The following is a 14,988-nucleotide window of genomic DNA, read 5'->3' as shown; positions in this document are numbered from 1 at the left end:
CTCCTGGATGAGATAGGAGTCCATCCCAGGTAATTACCCACAATCACCTTAATGCCGAGCCCAGCAGAGTCACGTTGGGCCTAGTTCTTTAAGTAATTGGCCTTTTTTAAATTCAAAGCACTGGGTTGATGCTCTGACCTGCACTGAGTCTGATATCATTTTCCAAGGCTTTCAAGGTGCCTCTGACAGCCAGCGTAATCCATCTGTGGAGCGACGTATATGAAATGTACGTATCTATCTCAGACTGTGTGTGATTTGGATTCATCACGTGATACTGTGCTCCGTTTCAATATTATATCATGTCCTCTGTTTGGTTTATTCTTTGAATCACTACTCCACTAAATCATGAGGAGAGCTGAAGGAGTTTATATCTCAATTTCACACAGGCAGCGAGTAAGGAGGTAAATGCAGCAGTTCCAGTTCTGAGGTATGAATGGTTAAGACAGTGTCCACAGGGGACTGTCCTGTCCCTTTTCTCTTCACCCTGTACACCGCTGACTTCAGGTATGCCACAGAGACCGGCCACCTGCAGAAGTCTGATGACTCTGCAGTTGGCGGCTGCGTCAGGGCGGAGGATGTGTTACAGTACCAGGCAGTGGTGGATGGTTTTGTGGACGGGTTCTTTTTCCTGCAGAGACTCCCGTCCTTCAGTCTGTGGTGGCCATTTTCTGTGCTGTGGTCTGCTGGGGCAGGAGCCTGTGGGTGGCTGACACCAGCCGAGTCAATAAACCGATCCAGAAGGCCTGCTCTGTCCTGGGGGTGGAGCTGGACTCTCTGCACGTAGCCACAGAGGGAGGCTGTTGTCAAGTCTCCTCTCCATCATGGACAGTGTCTCCCACCCTCTGCATGCTGGTCAGCCAGAGACTCAGAGGGACCACACAGAACACCACAGGAGGTCCCTCCTTCCACTGCAGAACTCTTCCCTTTTTACTACACTGTGCATCTTCACTCTTAGCAATTTGAGCATTTTGTATTGCAACAAAGCAACTTCCTTGTGGGGATCAATGAAGTTTTCTGAATCTGAATCAGTAGAAAACATCTAGATATAAATAATCTCACTCCTAGAAGACTTGATAAAGTGAGGAACATATCAGCTGCACATTAATTACAGCTTACTGATCAGTTGCTGGTAAATAAGCAGGTTCACACACTGCATGCAGCTTGCAGACGACTGCGCTGAGCATCAATGACGGCCCTGTTTCCAGACGCAGACGCTTCATAGGACAGCAAATGATAAAAAGTCTAAATCACACCTGTTACGATGTTTACCTACTGGCCGTAGAGAAGAAGTAGACGCAGTAGAAATACACAGATTGATGTGCACAGAACCTGAAGACAGGATCAAGTGTTTGGGACGATGTCACGCAGGAAGCCATGGAGGTGGAGCTGTGTGAGTCAGAGTATCCAATCCCATCACAGAAATTCAGCACTGAATCTTTGGATTAGAGATAGTGAGGGCAAACGCCTGCACGCTGCGCTGCCTAACGTGGTGATGGCAAACATTGCGGTTGGCCATCTTGTGTGATCAGCCCTTTCACCCAACCTGACACAGTCAAAGGAGGGAGGCTGCTGCCTCCTGACGCCATCGATGAGGGCAAGTTGTCAAGGGCGGCCATCTTTACTGAGGGCAACAGCTGAGATGACACTGTTAAGCTTGTTGACTAAAGCTGTGATTCAACACCTGTGTGTGTGTGTGTGTGTGTGTGTGTGTGTGTGTGTGTGTGTGTGCGTGTGTGTGCGTGTGTGTGCGTGTGTGTGTGTGTGTGTGTGTGAACAGGTGTAACATGGAATGAATTATTAATGATGGAGGCAACATGGAAGCACAGCGTCACACATACACACGCATGCCAGAAATCCCAACATATTATTATTATTTTCTCTTCATTTCAGGTCCCATTGCAGCATTAAAAGAGAATTCCACTTTATTTCAGCCTGGCATATCATGCAGTGGCAGCAATTAATGGAAACTTGCAGGCAGGAACCAGTTTAACTGGTTTGCTGCTATTTTTCTAGCACAAACACATGCTAAATGGAACGCTACCCACAGCCTCACAAGACTTTCTGTGTTTACTTTGGAAATTTCCAATCATGTAAAAACTCAAGATTTATTTTGAAATCTGGAGGATGCTTGGCCAAGTATACATCGTTTTTAGCGATGAGTTAGCAAGTTAGCACAACCCACAGGTTTGTTCATGCACTGATGGACAGTTTATGGAGACACTTGACAACATTTCCAGTTTGAACATCAGAAGCGAGGTTTGATGTGACGTCTGTCACGAGCAGAGCTTTTGCTACCGAGCGAAAGCACAGCTTAGTATCCCAACAACAGCAAAATCACACACACACGCACACACACATGCACACACACACACACACACACACACACACACACACACACACACACACACACACACACACACACACACACACACACACACACACACGCAGACTCCTGGTTCAACATGATATACATGAGCAGACAGCAGCTGCCCACAGGGCCAGCCATAACTGCACACACACACTAGCTCACACAACAGCATGTGTTCACCTACGCTTGTTTCAATCAAATCCACAGGGAATACGGTGTGCATACGTGCAAACGCCCACACACACACACACACACAGGAAAGGCAGCAAAAAGACGTGCACATGACACAGACGCTTGCCAGGCTTTCTATGAAAATGCGTACACAATCTGAAGAAGCCACCTGACGCCCTTCACGCTGCGGCGGCTGATAATGATCATTTCTGATTAGCTGATCTAATGTTCAGGCTGAATCAGTTTGGTCAGTCTGGTCTACAAATGTCAAGTGCCATCAGAGATTCCTGGAGTACAGAGGTATTCAGTTTCAGTTGACAAAATGCTTAGAAAAATTACTATCAATCCTGGCACTGCATGGCTTTCTCTCAGGCTTGATCCACGGACAGGCTGCGGTGACTGAACATCTGACAGATGGACTGTCTTCAACATCTAAAATACATGAAAAGTTGGAGCCTCTTTACATGTTTGGCCTGGATTATTTATAGATGCATTATTAAAGTACGGATTTCATCCTTTCAGTGTGGATTGCTATAGCAACTGTGGACACATCATCATTCCAGACTACAGATCCTTTGATTTAGAGGAAGGGCTGACTGGAAGTCTGAGCTGTCGAGGTTTCTCAACTATTTATGTGTTGAGACTCTCAGATAAATCTCATATAAATCCTTTTGAACAAGAGTGAAATCGAAGCTTTCAGCAAAAGTATCCTCTGCGGAGGTTTGGGTCCTAAAAGACTCAAAGCAAGTGAAAATATATTGCAGCAAAGTTCGATCACTGTGACCTGTTTACAGGATGCTCTCGGCTCTGGTCTGTTTCGGTCTTTGTCCTAGAAAATCGATGTACTTTGTCCCTGCAGACGCTCATGCTGCTCTTACCTTATGATGACATACATGACCAGGAAGTTTCCCACCAGGCCGATGACGCAGACGATCATGTAGACGACCACGATGGTGACCTTCACCCCCGTTGGCAGTAAGGCGTCGGTGTCGTTGTAGGCACTGCTGAAGTTGTTCTGGAAGAGCGAGTCATTGTAGAGCTGCAGGTGACTGAGCTCGGCCAACAGGAAGTCGTCCGGGAACTCCATCTCTGACCGAGAGCGAGGGGAGGCAGTCTTACACCCACCTGGAAGAGGGAAGAGGTGTTTAGATCCGGATGCTACTGTGATGTAAAATCATGATAAAGCCACTGAGGCTAAACAGACTGTGGTTGAATCCATCTGAACCAACATTTGAACATGCTGAGAGTAACTTAACATCCCTGAAAATCTTGTTCGTGCCGACCTCCAGTGGTTTAAAATCTCACCTTACTGCAGCGATGTAAAGGTGTGACCCTGTGACATCACTACTGGGCGTGGTTTCAGGTGCAACAGAGCCCACTGCTGACCACACCCATCAGTGATGCTGGCTGTGGTTTTCAGCCACAGAGGGCAGTGACACGCTGCCTTTCAGCCTGGTGGTGAGTAACTGCTCGAGTATTCGATCCAGAAGAACAGTTTGAATTAAAAACGAACATAAAATTAACTGTTAGCAACTGAAAGTGGAAGCCGTTTTCTTCAGTCACCAAACATTTGATGAAAACAGTCATTTTACCTCGCAGAACATGACGTTCGAAGGCTAAGCTGCAGCTGTTGTCTATGACAACATACATTCGAGGTGGCTCAGTACAGCAGTAAAATGCAGCCGCCGAACGAGCAACGACGTGAGGGACTGACAGTGTGCAGAAAGATGTCAGCTCTGCAAAACAATTTAGCATCACGCTGTGTGGGTTGATTTGAATTTCACATATTAGTTGTCATGGTAATAATCTTGACTTACACTGCACACCGGTGGCATTGTTTCTCAGATCTAAGGTTTTTTGTGTTTGCAGTTATAAAGAGATCATCGTCATGGTTTAGAGAAACCAACACCTCTGATTTTCAGTGTGAAAGTCGCCTTTGCACGCTCAGTCCAACCCCCGCAAGCCAGGACCAGGACTTCATGGCCTGCTTCGCTGAATGTAAACAAAGGTTGCTTGAAGCAGTGGTAGGGTGGATACATAAAGCAGGGAGGACAGATGGAGAAGACACGGACAGGAGGGGGTGGGGAGAATAAAGACAAGAGGAGTGGGCGAGGTGAGGTGAGGAAGAAGGGAGGAAATACATGATGAGGGAGAGTGCGAAAGGACCGAAGGACAAAGAGATTGAGGAAGGACGGAAGAGGCTTGAGGAGTAAAGGAAAAGCGGGAATGAGGATGAGGAGGAAGGAGAGAAGTGGAGGGATGAAGGACGCTGAAAGGAAGAGACCAGTCGCAAAAAATAAGGAGGAACTGACAGCATCAAATTTACTATTAATGCGCCGCCACGTGAGGAATATATTAACGCCAAGATGTGTGAGAGAGAGAGACGATGGGAACTGTGAGGCAGAGAGACAGTATTTCATGAATATTAATGGATGTTAATGCAGTGAGAATAAGAGAAACACTGATCTGAAGCAGAACACAAAACAAACATTTTCAACCACCAATTAGAAAACAGCTTATGCTAAGGATGGGCTGAGCTACTCTAGAGTCTGCAGTTTCCTTTTATTTCTATTGTGATTAACACAAACTGGTCAGTGTCATTGTTCCACTTTATTTATTTCTTTAAAGGTTCAGCAGCACTTTTTATTGAATCCAGTATCGGATCCACTGATGGAATCTGAATCCTTTTGAACCCCTTATCGAATCCTTCAGCAGCTGCAAGTCGTATTGTTTTTGGCGGCCTGTTTTAATCTTAGTCTTAGTGTCAAGCTGTCATTTTAGTTTTTATTAGTTTTAGTCACGTTCATACTCTTTTCAGTTTTAGTTGACTGAAAGTCTGAGCATGTTAGTCTCATTTTAGTCAGAACGATCCGTGACTGTTTTCGTCTAGTTTGAGTCAATGAAAACTGTATTTTAGTCTCTTTTTAGTAATGCTGTTCTATTTAAGCCAGTCAATATAGTTTAAGTACCTCGTAGTATAGACCAAACCAAAGTTTTCTTTTAGTCAAACCCATTTCACAGTTCAAACAAGGCCGTCTTATTGTTATATTATTGTTACTTTATAGACTGAAGAATACATCCATTCCAGACATGAAGACGCTCTGATTTGAATGCACAACATATTTATTTTACCAAGCAAAGCCGGCTGGCCGGCCATCGCTCCCGTCCTCTGCATCAGCTGTCTGTCGTTAACGCTAACCTACCGCAGCTGCATCTTCTAAATAACGCCGTGAGCGGGGGTGGAGGAAGTGACGTCGCTGCGACTGCGCAGTGCGACCTGATGCAGCCGCTGAAGTGAGACACAGGAAACAGAAATACTGCAAAATAATAAGAACAACGCGACTAAACGAGACGAAATAACGTTCGAATATTTTGTCTCGTTTTAGTCAGCAAAAATGAAGAGACATTTTAGCAGAGCTTTTATTTTGTAAACCACATTTAGTCTCCTTTTTATTCATTAAAAAATTTGACATTATATATTTAATTATAGTTATTGTCACATGACCAGCATTTACGCTGCGTCTCGTCTCGTTTTGGTCATGTGATAAAGGTTCGTTGACGACGTTATTTAGTCATAATTTTTGTTGATGAAAGCAACACGACCTGCAAGTACAACTCCAAGACGTCTCATCACCTTCTGTTCAACCTGTAACTACATCCTTCATGTTGACTGAGCAGCTGCAGCCTCCTGCACTTCACCAGCTCCTCACTCCAAACACTGACTGAGAACTACGAAGCTGATCAGATGAAAATATTGATCTGACGTGAAGTTAAATTGTCAGATTCTTAAATGGACCTGAGGTGATCAGCTGATCACGTCTCTGGGGAGCAGTCACCACTTGTGCCATGTGGCCATGTGGCATATTAATTAGACAATAGTCAGACTTTTAATTCTCACAGTCATGGAATAAACGTTTAGTAGCTGCAGCTGATTCAATCTGCCGCCAGTGATGTCTGTGATATAAACCAGCAACAGGGACAGTTTGCTAAAACCCAGAGGCAGGCGCCGTATCATTTCCTCTGCTTTTGTCTGGTATAAGCGAGGGGACATGTAATATTTAGTCAGAGCTTCCCACCTCCTAAGCTCTGATTGGTTGACTCTTTCTCTGACGGGTGGCATCCGTCAATGAGCTCAACACCACGTCTATTTGAATTGCTGAACAAATCTAAGCCTGCATTCAGAGTGCAGGCAAATCAGATTTGTCTCTCAAATCAAATCTTCGAGACAGACTGTCCACACTGTCTTTTGCTTGGGATCAGATTGGATTTGTGTCCAGACATCTCCAACATATCTGCACGGGCTGCTGCGGTAACGATGTAGGCATCACTGGCGACGCGGCTTTCCAACGTGGATCATCTCGCCTTCCAAACAATCGCACTGCGAAGTCGCGGCGCAGAGGACTGCCGTTCTTCATGTTGTCCTCCATACTGCAACACCAACACTACACCAAACTGGCCTAGTGCATCTCCTCTTGTTGTAGACGATGTGAATCTGCTGTGAACACGCTGAGATCCAGGGTGGATGGATGGAGGGGCTTACGTGAGACAGGCTGCAGTGCCCATGGTCTTCATAATCACAGAACATCCTTATTAATGCATTTTTAGACATGTGCTGTATCAAGCTTCAGCTGCAAAGGCAATACTCTCTTTCTCTGCAACACCCCTTCATGCGAGCTGCAGCAGCAACACGTCGAAAGCTGCCATGAACCAGGCTCCCCCCTCCCCCCCTGCCTGACAATGAATATTCATCAAATCAAAGCGTTGAAGTAACTCTGCTGTACTGCTGAATTTCCCAGGGTTACTGCCAGGCTCGAAACGCACGCGTTACATTGCACATGCTCTAATATCTCCCCTTTCCTCCGTCCCTCTCCACATCCACCATCTTCATCTAGATATGGTTTAGTTTTCCAGGTTTGAGCTCTGCTGCAGCAGCAGTGTGTGTGTGTGTGTGTGTGTGTGTGTGTGTGTGTGTGTGTACTTTGGCTGCCTAAGCTTTGATGAATAAGCAGTTAAACTTAGAGCCTGAAGTGTGTGTCCATGTATGGCTGCAGCGCCCTTCTGGGTGGGCCGCTGGACCACTTCTACTACGTGTGAGAGGACGGCGAAGCACTAATGAGACTCATATTTTATTAGTCAGTGCATGAAATGGCACGTGATGCATGTAGGAAAGTAAAGCTACTGCAGCTGTTTCGTACACTTCAAATGCTGTTTCCCCTGAAGTCATATCGCTAATTATGTGTCCGCACAAATGTTGTGAAGTTTAAGCAGATTTCCTGAAAAGTCAGAAGGAAATGTGGGTCATTCCAGTAATGTGACTACATGGATGCAACAGGATGACATGTGTAATCAAGCAGCGGTGATTCATTGTGGTATTTCATTACTGGTGGAGGAGTGTTCTTTCAGGTACGGCTGAGACATGAAATATGATCCAGGGCTTCCAGTTTGAGTAACTCATGCATGATTTTGATCACTGAGGTTTGGCTCATTATCAGACAGGATTTTCCAGCCCTGGCAAATAATGATGGTGGCAATTCAATCTTTCATCACGACGACTGGGAGGTAAACAAGACACGTTCACATTACGAAGCAGTCGACCACGAATGTGAGCTTGAAGTTTGAACAAAGTCGAATTTATACTTAATTCATCGAAATACTTCTCCACACGTGTGTCATGATTATCTGATCAGCAGGTCTTTGCTTGCTAGTATCCTCTGTTACTTTATTAATTAGCTTAGTTTACTGATGAGTTTACTGGTGAATAGATGGGACAATACGTCATGCTGATGCTGTTGGACCGCTACAGCAAACGACTTCAAGCACCAGCCTGCACCTGCAGACATCGAACATCCCGTTACAGGTGGAAAACTGTTCAAATGTTTGAATCATGGAATGCATTTGATTGGCCACAACAGTACCAGCGTTGTTCTGGTCTGCGCTGTCGTACTGGCCTCATTCAAATGAATGAGGGGGTTGTGTTTTTCATGCGTGGTTAAAGTTCACAGAACCTCAGTGAGACTCATTGAGGATGAATGTCCACAGAAACGAATGGGAACAAAAACAACAGTAAGTATCTTGAGAAAATCCCCAGAGAGGGACGGTCAGGGTGAGACACTTGTTACAAGGGGACACGAAAGAGTTCACGCAAGGTTTAAACATCACCGACTGAACATACACAGAGAGATCGAGGCGTTGCAGAACAATCCTTTGTGCTTAATACCTGCAGGTTCAGATAGCATCTCCACAAAGGAAACACATAATACAAACAGTTATTAATAATAGCATACAGCTCAGACAAACTGTGGATTAAGATGTAGTCTGCTTATTGTCAACACTTCAGCTCGTTCACGGCTCTCCAAATGGTTCCAATTACATAAAAAGGCACAATCCCGGTTTCTGTTACGTCATCAGCACTGTCCTACCCTGCCTCTGTTTCTACTGTGGGAAACAGCAATTAACATGTTAGTTAGCATCTCGCAGCACTGCACGCAAACTGAGCAGCACTCGCTCATCAGTGTTGAAAACCATCAAGCAGAGGTGGGGAACCTCCAGCCTGTGCGATGCACATGGCCCACGAGAACATTTGATCCGGCCCGCGAGGCAATTCAGACATACAAAAAACCTGTGATAAAGAAAGAAAACACAAGTGGTCCCTGAATGCAACACTTGCATTGCGATCACACTGATGCATCGTGGTGCCTGTCAGCAAAACATAAAGATGACAAATTGCTGATCTGAAAAGCTACTGCAGCTACAAACATGCTAAACTGGATGAGCTGCAGGACAAATGCGCTTGGATGAAGTGAGTGCTCTTCAGTGGAGTTTGGATGCCCAACAAGCAGCAGAGGCAGCAGAAGCAGCGTTCTGCAGGCAGGTTTTAATGGTGAGCGAACCGGAAGCAGCTGATGTTTGTGACAACCTACAACAGGAAATCATTGAGCTGCAAGGCAACAACCTGCTGTTGCATCATCATCACCATCATTATCATCATCATAACCATCTGAGATCACCTCACCAAAAAGAAGCAGCTCCAGCCATCACAGAGGTGAAAGGCTGATATGCATGATAGACTTCTTAGATGCTGCCCGATCAGTGAGTCTCGAAAAATAAGCACAATGAGAAGACGATTATTCAGCGACATCAGCAAACTTTCTGCTCCTAAATTAAGCAGCAGGTTATTTCCCTTCAAAGGTCTTCAGGAGAGACTCATGTCAGCCTGCAGTCACACATTCATCTCAGAGCTATACAGCAGTGCACCGTGCTTTTTCCAGACTTCAGAAGTGCATTTTAACTTTAACGCCACAGATCTCCGTTTCCAGTCTTTTTTTTCTAGCTGCAGATTTCAGGTCTGTCTCATGAGTCCTGACGACAAATTCTAATCTGATCCGGTTTCCCTCAAAGTGACAAAAGGTCAATGTGTGTTCACTGTTTTTAATCATAATACTTGTGGAAACAGTTTATTGAGTATGACCGCCTCCTTTTTCTAAGCTCTAAATTCACCCTCCCTGAGCTGATCATTTGACTGCTGTGTTGTTGCTGAACTCTGTCAACAGATAATACTTTCTCTATGTGACCAGCTAACTGTTTATGGCCTTTTTTATGTGGTATTAGTTACAAGTCATTAATGAGTATGATGTCACAGTGCTATTCACAAATATGCTTGCACCTTTAATAAGCATGCAGAGATCATTCTGCATGACTTAATTCATCAAGCTTCTGAATGGCTGTTTGGTTAAATATTTAAAACTAAAACTGCAAGATAAAGTTGCTGCAGTGGAGACAGACCTGCTGCATTTCTTTGGTATCACATGCTAATATTGTTTAGAAGTTGCTTTTGATGAATCTAAAAGGTACTGCAGATCGATGGAAGAAAGAGAGCATAAAGCCGAATTATGGCACTAATTCAGGGACACAGGCAGGTTTCATTATGCACCATTAAGTCCACTATTCTTTACTAATATTCCCAAATCTCCAAATCTGTCCGAAAAAGTGAGACTTCACTGCTCTGATCTGTGTGAGGCTCAGAAATCTGGTCCTGAGTCTGTTTTCAGCAGATCAGTATGGAGGTGTGTTAATGCCAAAACTGTGCAGAAAACTATCACAGTAGTAACACCTCTCTCTCTCTCTCTCTCTCTCTCTCTCACACACACACACACACACACACACACACACACACAGAATGTGATCACAGTAGACACCTGGTTGAGCTGCATCAGTGACTACACTGATGCAGCTCAACCAGGTGTTTGAAATAAACACACTTAAACGCACCAAACTTCCACATTTCTTTTTCGTGCCACCTGCCACCCAAACGCACCACGAGATGAAGCAAGTGTTACTTAAACGCACCACGCGCACTGCAAACGTAATCGCACCACAAACACTTTCGAATTGAAGCACGGCACAGCACGCACGCGCCGCGCCACGCGCATCAGCATCCATACAGTGCGTTATTTGAAGGTTTCAGCCAAAGCGGCTCCACATAAACACAGCGACGGGCTGCAGGCGGACAGAGGCGCGTTTTCACACGCAGCGCGCGCCGCGGTGGTCCAGGACAGATGCGTGCACAGTGTCTGCAGACGGGCGCACGTTTGCGAATGTAAGCACATGTTGTTAATGTTCGTGCATTGTGGCAGCAGCCGGGCAACATACCTTTCTGGTAGCAACAGCTCCCCGCAGACCGCCCCGAGGACACAACCGCTGGAAGTTGTTGTTTCCCCCTGCGTTACTGTGCACTCCGTCGGCTTCTGTCCGCTTCCTCTCTCGGTTTGGCTTTGTTTTCTTTAGATTCCTGCAGCTGTCATCACCGAGGAGCAGCCGAAAATCCCCAAACCTCGGTCAGTCTGTCCGTCCGTCCGTCCGTCCGTCCGTCCGTCCAGGTTTTCCCCGGGATGACGAGGGGGGAGTAAAACCGCTTCACCTCCAGTCAGCATCAGCTGGCAGGCAGAGAGAGAGGGGGAGTGGGGGGAGGAGGAGGGGAGGGGTCTGCTGGGATGAAAATGCAGCCAAGCAATCTGCTTTCTTCCATTCTTTCTTCTCTCTCTCTCTCTCTCTCTCTCTCTCTCTCTCTCTCTCTCTCGCTCTCTCTCTCTCTCTCTCTCTCTCGCTCTCTCTCTCTCTCTCTCTCTCTCTCTCTCTCTCTCGCTCTCGGACAGATCGATGAACGCTTGCTCACCCCCCCCCCCCATCTCCACGGTAGTAACCTATCCTGCATGCGCATTTGGATCGGGAAGGCGAACTGCTGAGTGTGTGTGTGCGCGCGCGTGTGTTACTGTGGACGTATATAGCACGTGTAACCAGCTGCATGCGCGTGTTGCTCTGTGCCTCCTCTGCGTTTTGACTGTTTGATCTTGAGGAATGATGAAGCAGAACCTGCAGCTGAACCGCTGAAAACATGCGTGTAATCCAACCTGTTACTCTAATCACATTACCTTTCCCGTTAGGGAGGTCCACAGACATCTGTCCAATGAAACCCCCGGGACGAAACAGGTGATGTCATGGTTCAGGTGTGCAGGGTGTGAGAGTGATGCTGCAGTTTGGAGTCTGTGTATCCTTGAATAATGACTTCCTTCTTTCGTCTTCTCACTCCGACATGGAGCTGAAACACGATGCTGCTTCAACATCTGCATACATGTAATATGACTGTACATCAGTGCAAACATGTTATAAGACTTGCTGCACATTTCAGCAGTTGATAAAAAGCTAAAAACAGAAATCAGCTCCGTGTGAAGCCTTGGTGATGAAGGTCAGTGGAACAAAAGTGAAGCTGTTGAATAAACAGCAGCTAAAGTTTTTTCATCGCTTCATTTCCAACACAAACATCGACCAACAAGTGTGCAAATATTACTGCAAATATGTACAGTTAGAGGCAGGTTTATTCTCTTAATATGTGCTGGAAAGGAGACATTTTGACTTCGCCTTGTCCCACTGGCCCATAAACATGTGCTGGCACGTGAGGCTGAACGCTGTGATAAATTGTTTTTCTGTGTGTTTTGAATATCTCTTGTGTAATGGTAAGAATATTAAACTCAAATATAATTTGTGTCCCAGTCCTGTTTCCCCAAATGTGCAACCTGCTGCAAGATGCAATTTAGAACATGAAATCATCTCCTCTGGTGTTAATTTTGACACGTTTCACATCAAAACAAATGTAATGAGGGTTGTAATTCTTGCAGACTTCTCTACAGCAGTGTCATTAGGCAAATCAGCCTCTTTATATTCAAGGTGGTGATATCCTACATTTCCCATAATGCCAACAGCAGAGAACGTGCTTTGACATGTTTGTATGTTTGACATGATGGTGAAAGCAAGAGCAAGACAACTTCAGGTTCAGGACCCCTGAAAGCTAGATGATTTGTTTAGGAGAGTTTAGCCTGATATAATAAGGGCAACACACTCAAGCAAACAGGTCCAGAACCAGTTCAGTTATCTGACCAAAATACAAAATCTTGGTATAATTTTAGAGAAGTGGGCTGTTGCACCACTTACAGTACAGCGTAATGGGAATATTAATAGTTTTCATTGGTTAGTTGCAAACTACTGTAGGTGCTGGAAAGTCTCACAGGAGGTCGTGAAACTGTCACGTTAATGAATCTATTGTTTCGTGCGTGCCAACACGATGTTCTCACTTTTTTCATGCTACCCAGAATGCATTTCAAACTAATGTATTTCAATGGGAAGTTTATTTCGCGCGTCTAAGCACGGCAATCACATGCCACGGCGTACAGGAGGAGTTCGATTTTACTGAATTTTTGAGCCTTGAGAGCAAGTAAATCCGACATTATCATCATCAGGGAGGCTATTACTTTTTTTTTTACGTCAAGCCTGAATCCATTGCAAGCTTCCTCGTCATATGATCTAATGCTTTTCTTCTTCTTTTTTTTTTGCTTCGGATTCAGGTATCGTGATCAGACAACTCTTTTGTCGTTATTTTTAATCTTTGCTTCCTGCCTTCTTCCTATAGCCTGCAATATAGCTCAGGCCCGGCGCCAGGATGAAGTTATTGAGGGGGCAATTAAAAATTGCGAGGGGGCAAATCTTCTACATATAGCGCAACACGCCGCACCATTTCAGAACCAGGGACAGCGCAGCGCAGGTATACAGATATCCATCCATCCATCCATTATCTATACCGCCTATCCCTTTCGGGGTTGCGGGGAACTGGAGCCTATCCCAGCTACAATGGGCGAGAGGCGGGGTACACCCTGAACCGGTCGCCAGCCGATTGCAGGGCCACATGCAAGGACAAACAAACATTCACATCAATTAACCTAATGAGCATGTTTTTGGTCTGTGGGAGGAAGCCGGAGTACCCGGAGAGAACCCACGCATGCACGGGAAGAACATGCAAACTTCACACAGAAAGGCCCCGCCCGACCCGGGGATCGAACCCCGAGGCACGCGCACTACCTGCTGCGCCACCGTGCAGCATACAGATATCCATTTTCATTCATTTGTTCTTATATCTAACATTTTGATTGTTCCAAATCAGACACTTATGTGGTGAAAAATTATGTTTGTTAACATAATTTGTTCAGGTTCAGGTTTGTTCATCCAGGCAAGTAAAGCTTGTTTATGAAAACTTGTCAGATTTATTGTTCGTCCTGTCCCGGCACAAGCGGCGTATCTTGATGTCTGTGGACCAGTTGTGGAAAACGTCCCAGTGCATTAAATCAAACGCACTGAACTCCATAGCAGCCGCTGTGTTTCGGAAGTAGACATGCGTGCACTCACATGCTGCTGAATGCGATCTCCGGTCGTTAGCTCATAAGTATTTTTTTTTTTCCTGAGCTTTAATATAACTTCAAGCCTGTACATGTAAGTCCCAGGTCCTATATTTATGATCTAATGCTTTTTATTTTTCTTTTTGGCTTCAGGATTCAGGCATTTTGTGATTAAAAAAGTATTTTCTTGTTATTTTATTTGTTATTTTTAATATCTGTATCCTGCTTTGTCCTAAATGCTTTTATTTTTCATAAACGGCAAACACACTACGTTTTTTAAGGTACCACTACGTTTACAATGCCATCTGATATTAGTTTAATATCTTTTTTTTTTCTTACTCTTATTGTGAAAGTATCCTAGTCCTCCTAGGAGGGACGTTAACGTTATGCAATAACAGGAGGCATAATGTCTCATTAGGCCCCCTTAAACACTGTGTATTGATTTAGAAAAAACGTGACCTTTTGTATTCATTCAAAAGATGGTCCAATCAGTTGCATACACTTTTTAAACCTTTCTGTATGAATAGGAACACAGGTAGACTATAGCTAGCCTGCAGCACTAAATATGCACCGCATCTGAATCACCTAAATAACCCAAAGAGCCATCTATCTATCTATCTATCTATCTATCTATCTATCTATCTATCTATCTATCTATCTATCTATCTATCTATCTATCTATCTATCTATCTATCTGTTAACTGTTTGTTAGTCTGCCTGTTTGTCTTT

At 45.0% G+C, this 14,988-nt stretch overlaps 1 protein-coding gene across 1 annotated transcript in view; it reads right to left on the bottom strand.

Annotated features, from left to right (window-relative positions):
* The window catches only part of oprl1 (opiate receptor-like 1), a 77,084-nt gene extending 65,693 nt beyond the window's left edge, over nucleotides 1–11,391 (bottom strand). The window contains exons 1-2 of the mRNA XM_070969415.1: nucleotides 11,189–11,391; nucleotides 3,418–3,664 (exon numbers count right to left, since the gene is read on the bottom strand). Coding sequence (XP_070825516.1) covers nucleotides 3,418–3,626 — 209 coding nt within the window. The 5' untranslated portion in view covers nucleotides 3,627–3,664; nucleotides 11,189–11,391. The remainder of the gene's footprint in view (nucleotides 1–3,417; nucleotides 3,665–11,188) is intronic.
* Between the last annotated feature and the right edge of the window lie 3,597 nt (nucleotides 11,392–14,988).

The sequence above is a fragment of the Chaetodon trifascialis genome, chromosome 8 (assembly GCF_039877785.1).
Source record: "Chaetodon trifascialis isolate fChaTrf1 chromosome 8, fChaTrf1.hap1, whole genome shotgun sequence".
NCBI classification, from domain to species: Eukaryota; Metazoa; Chordata; class Actinopteri; order Chaetodontiformes; family Chaetodontidae; genus Chaetodon; species Chaetodon trifascialis.
This window is presented reverse-complemented; position numbering and strand designations above follow the sequence as displayed.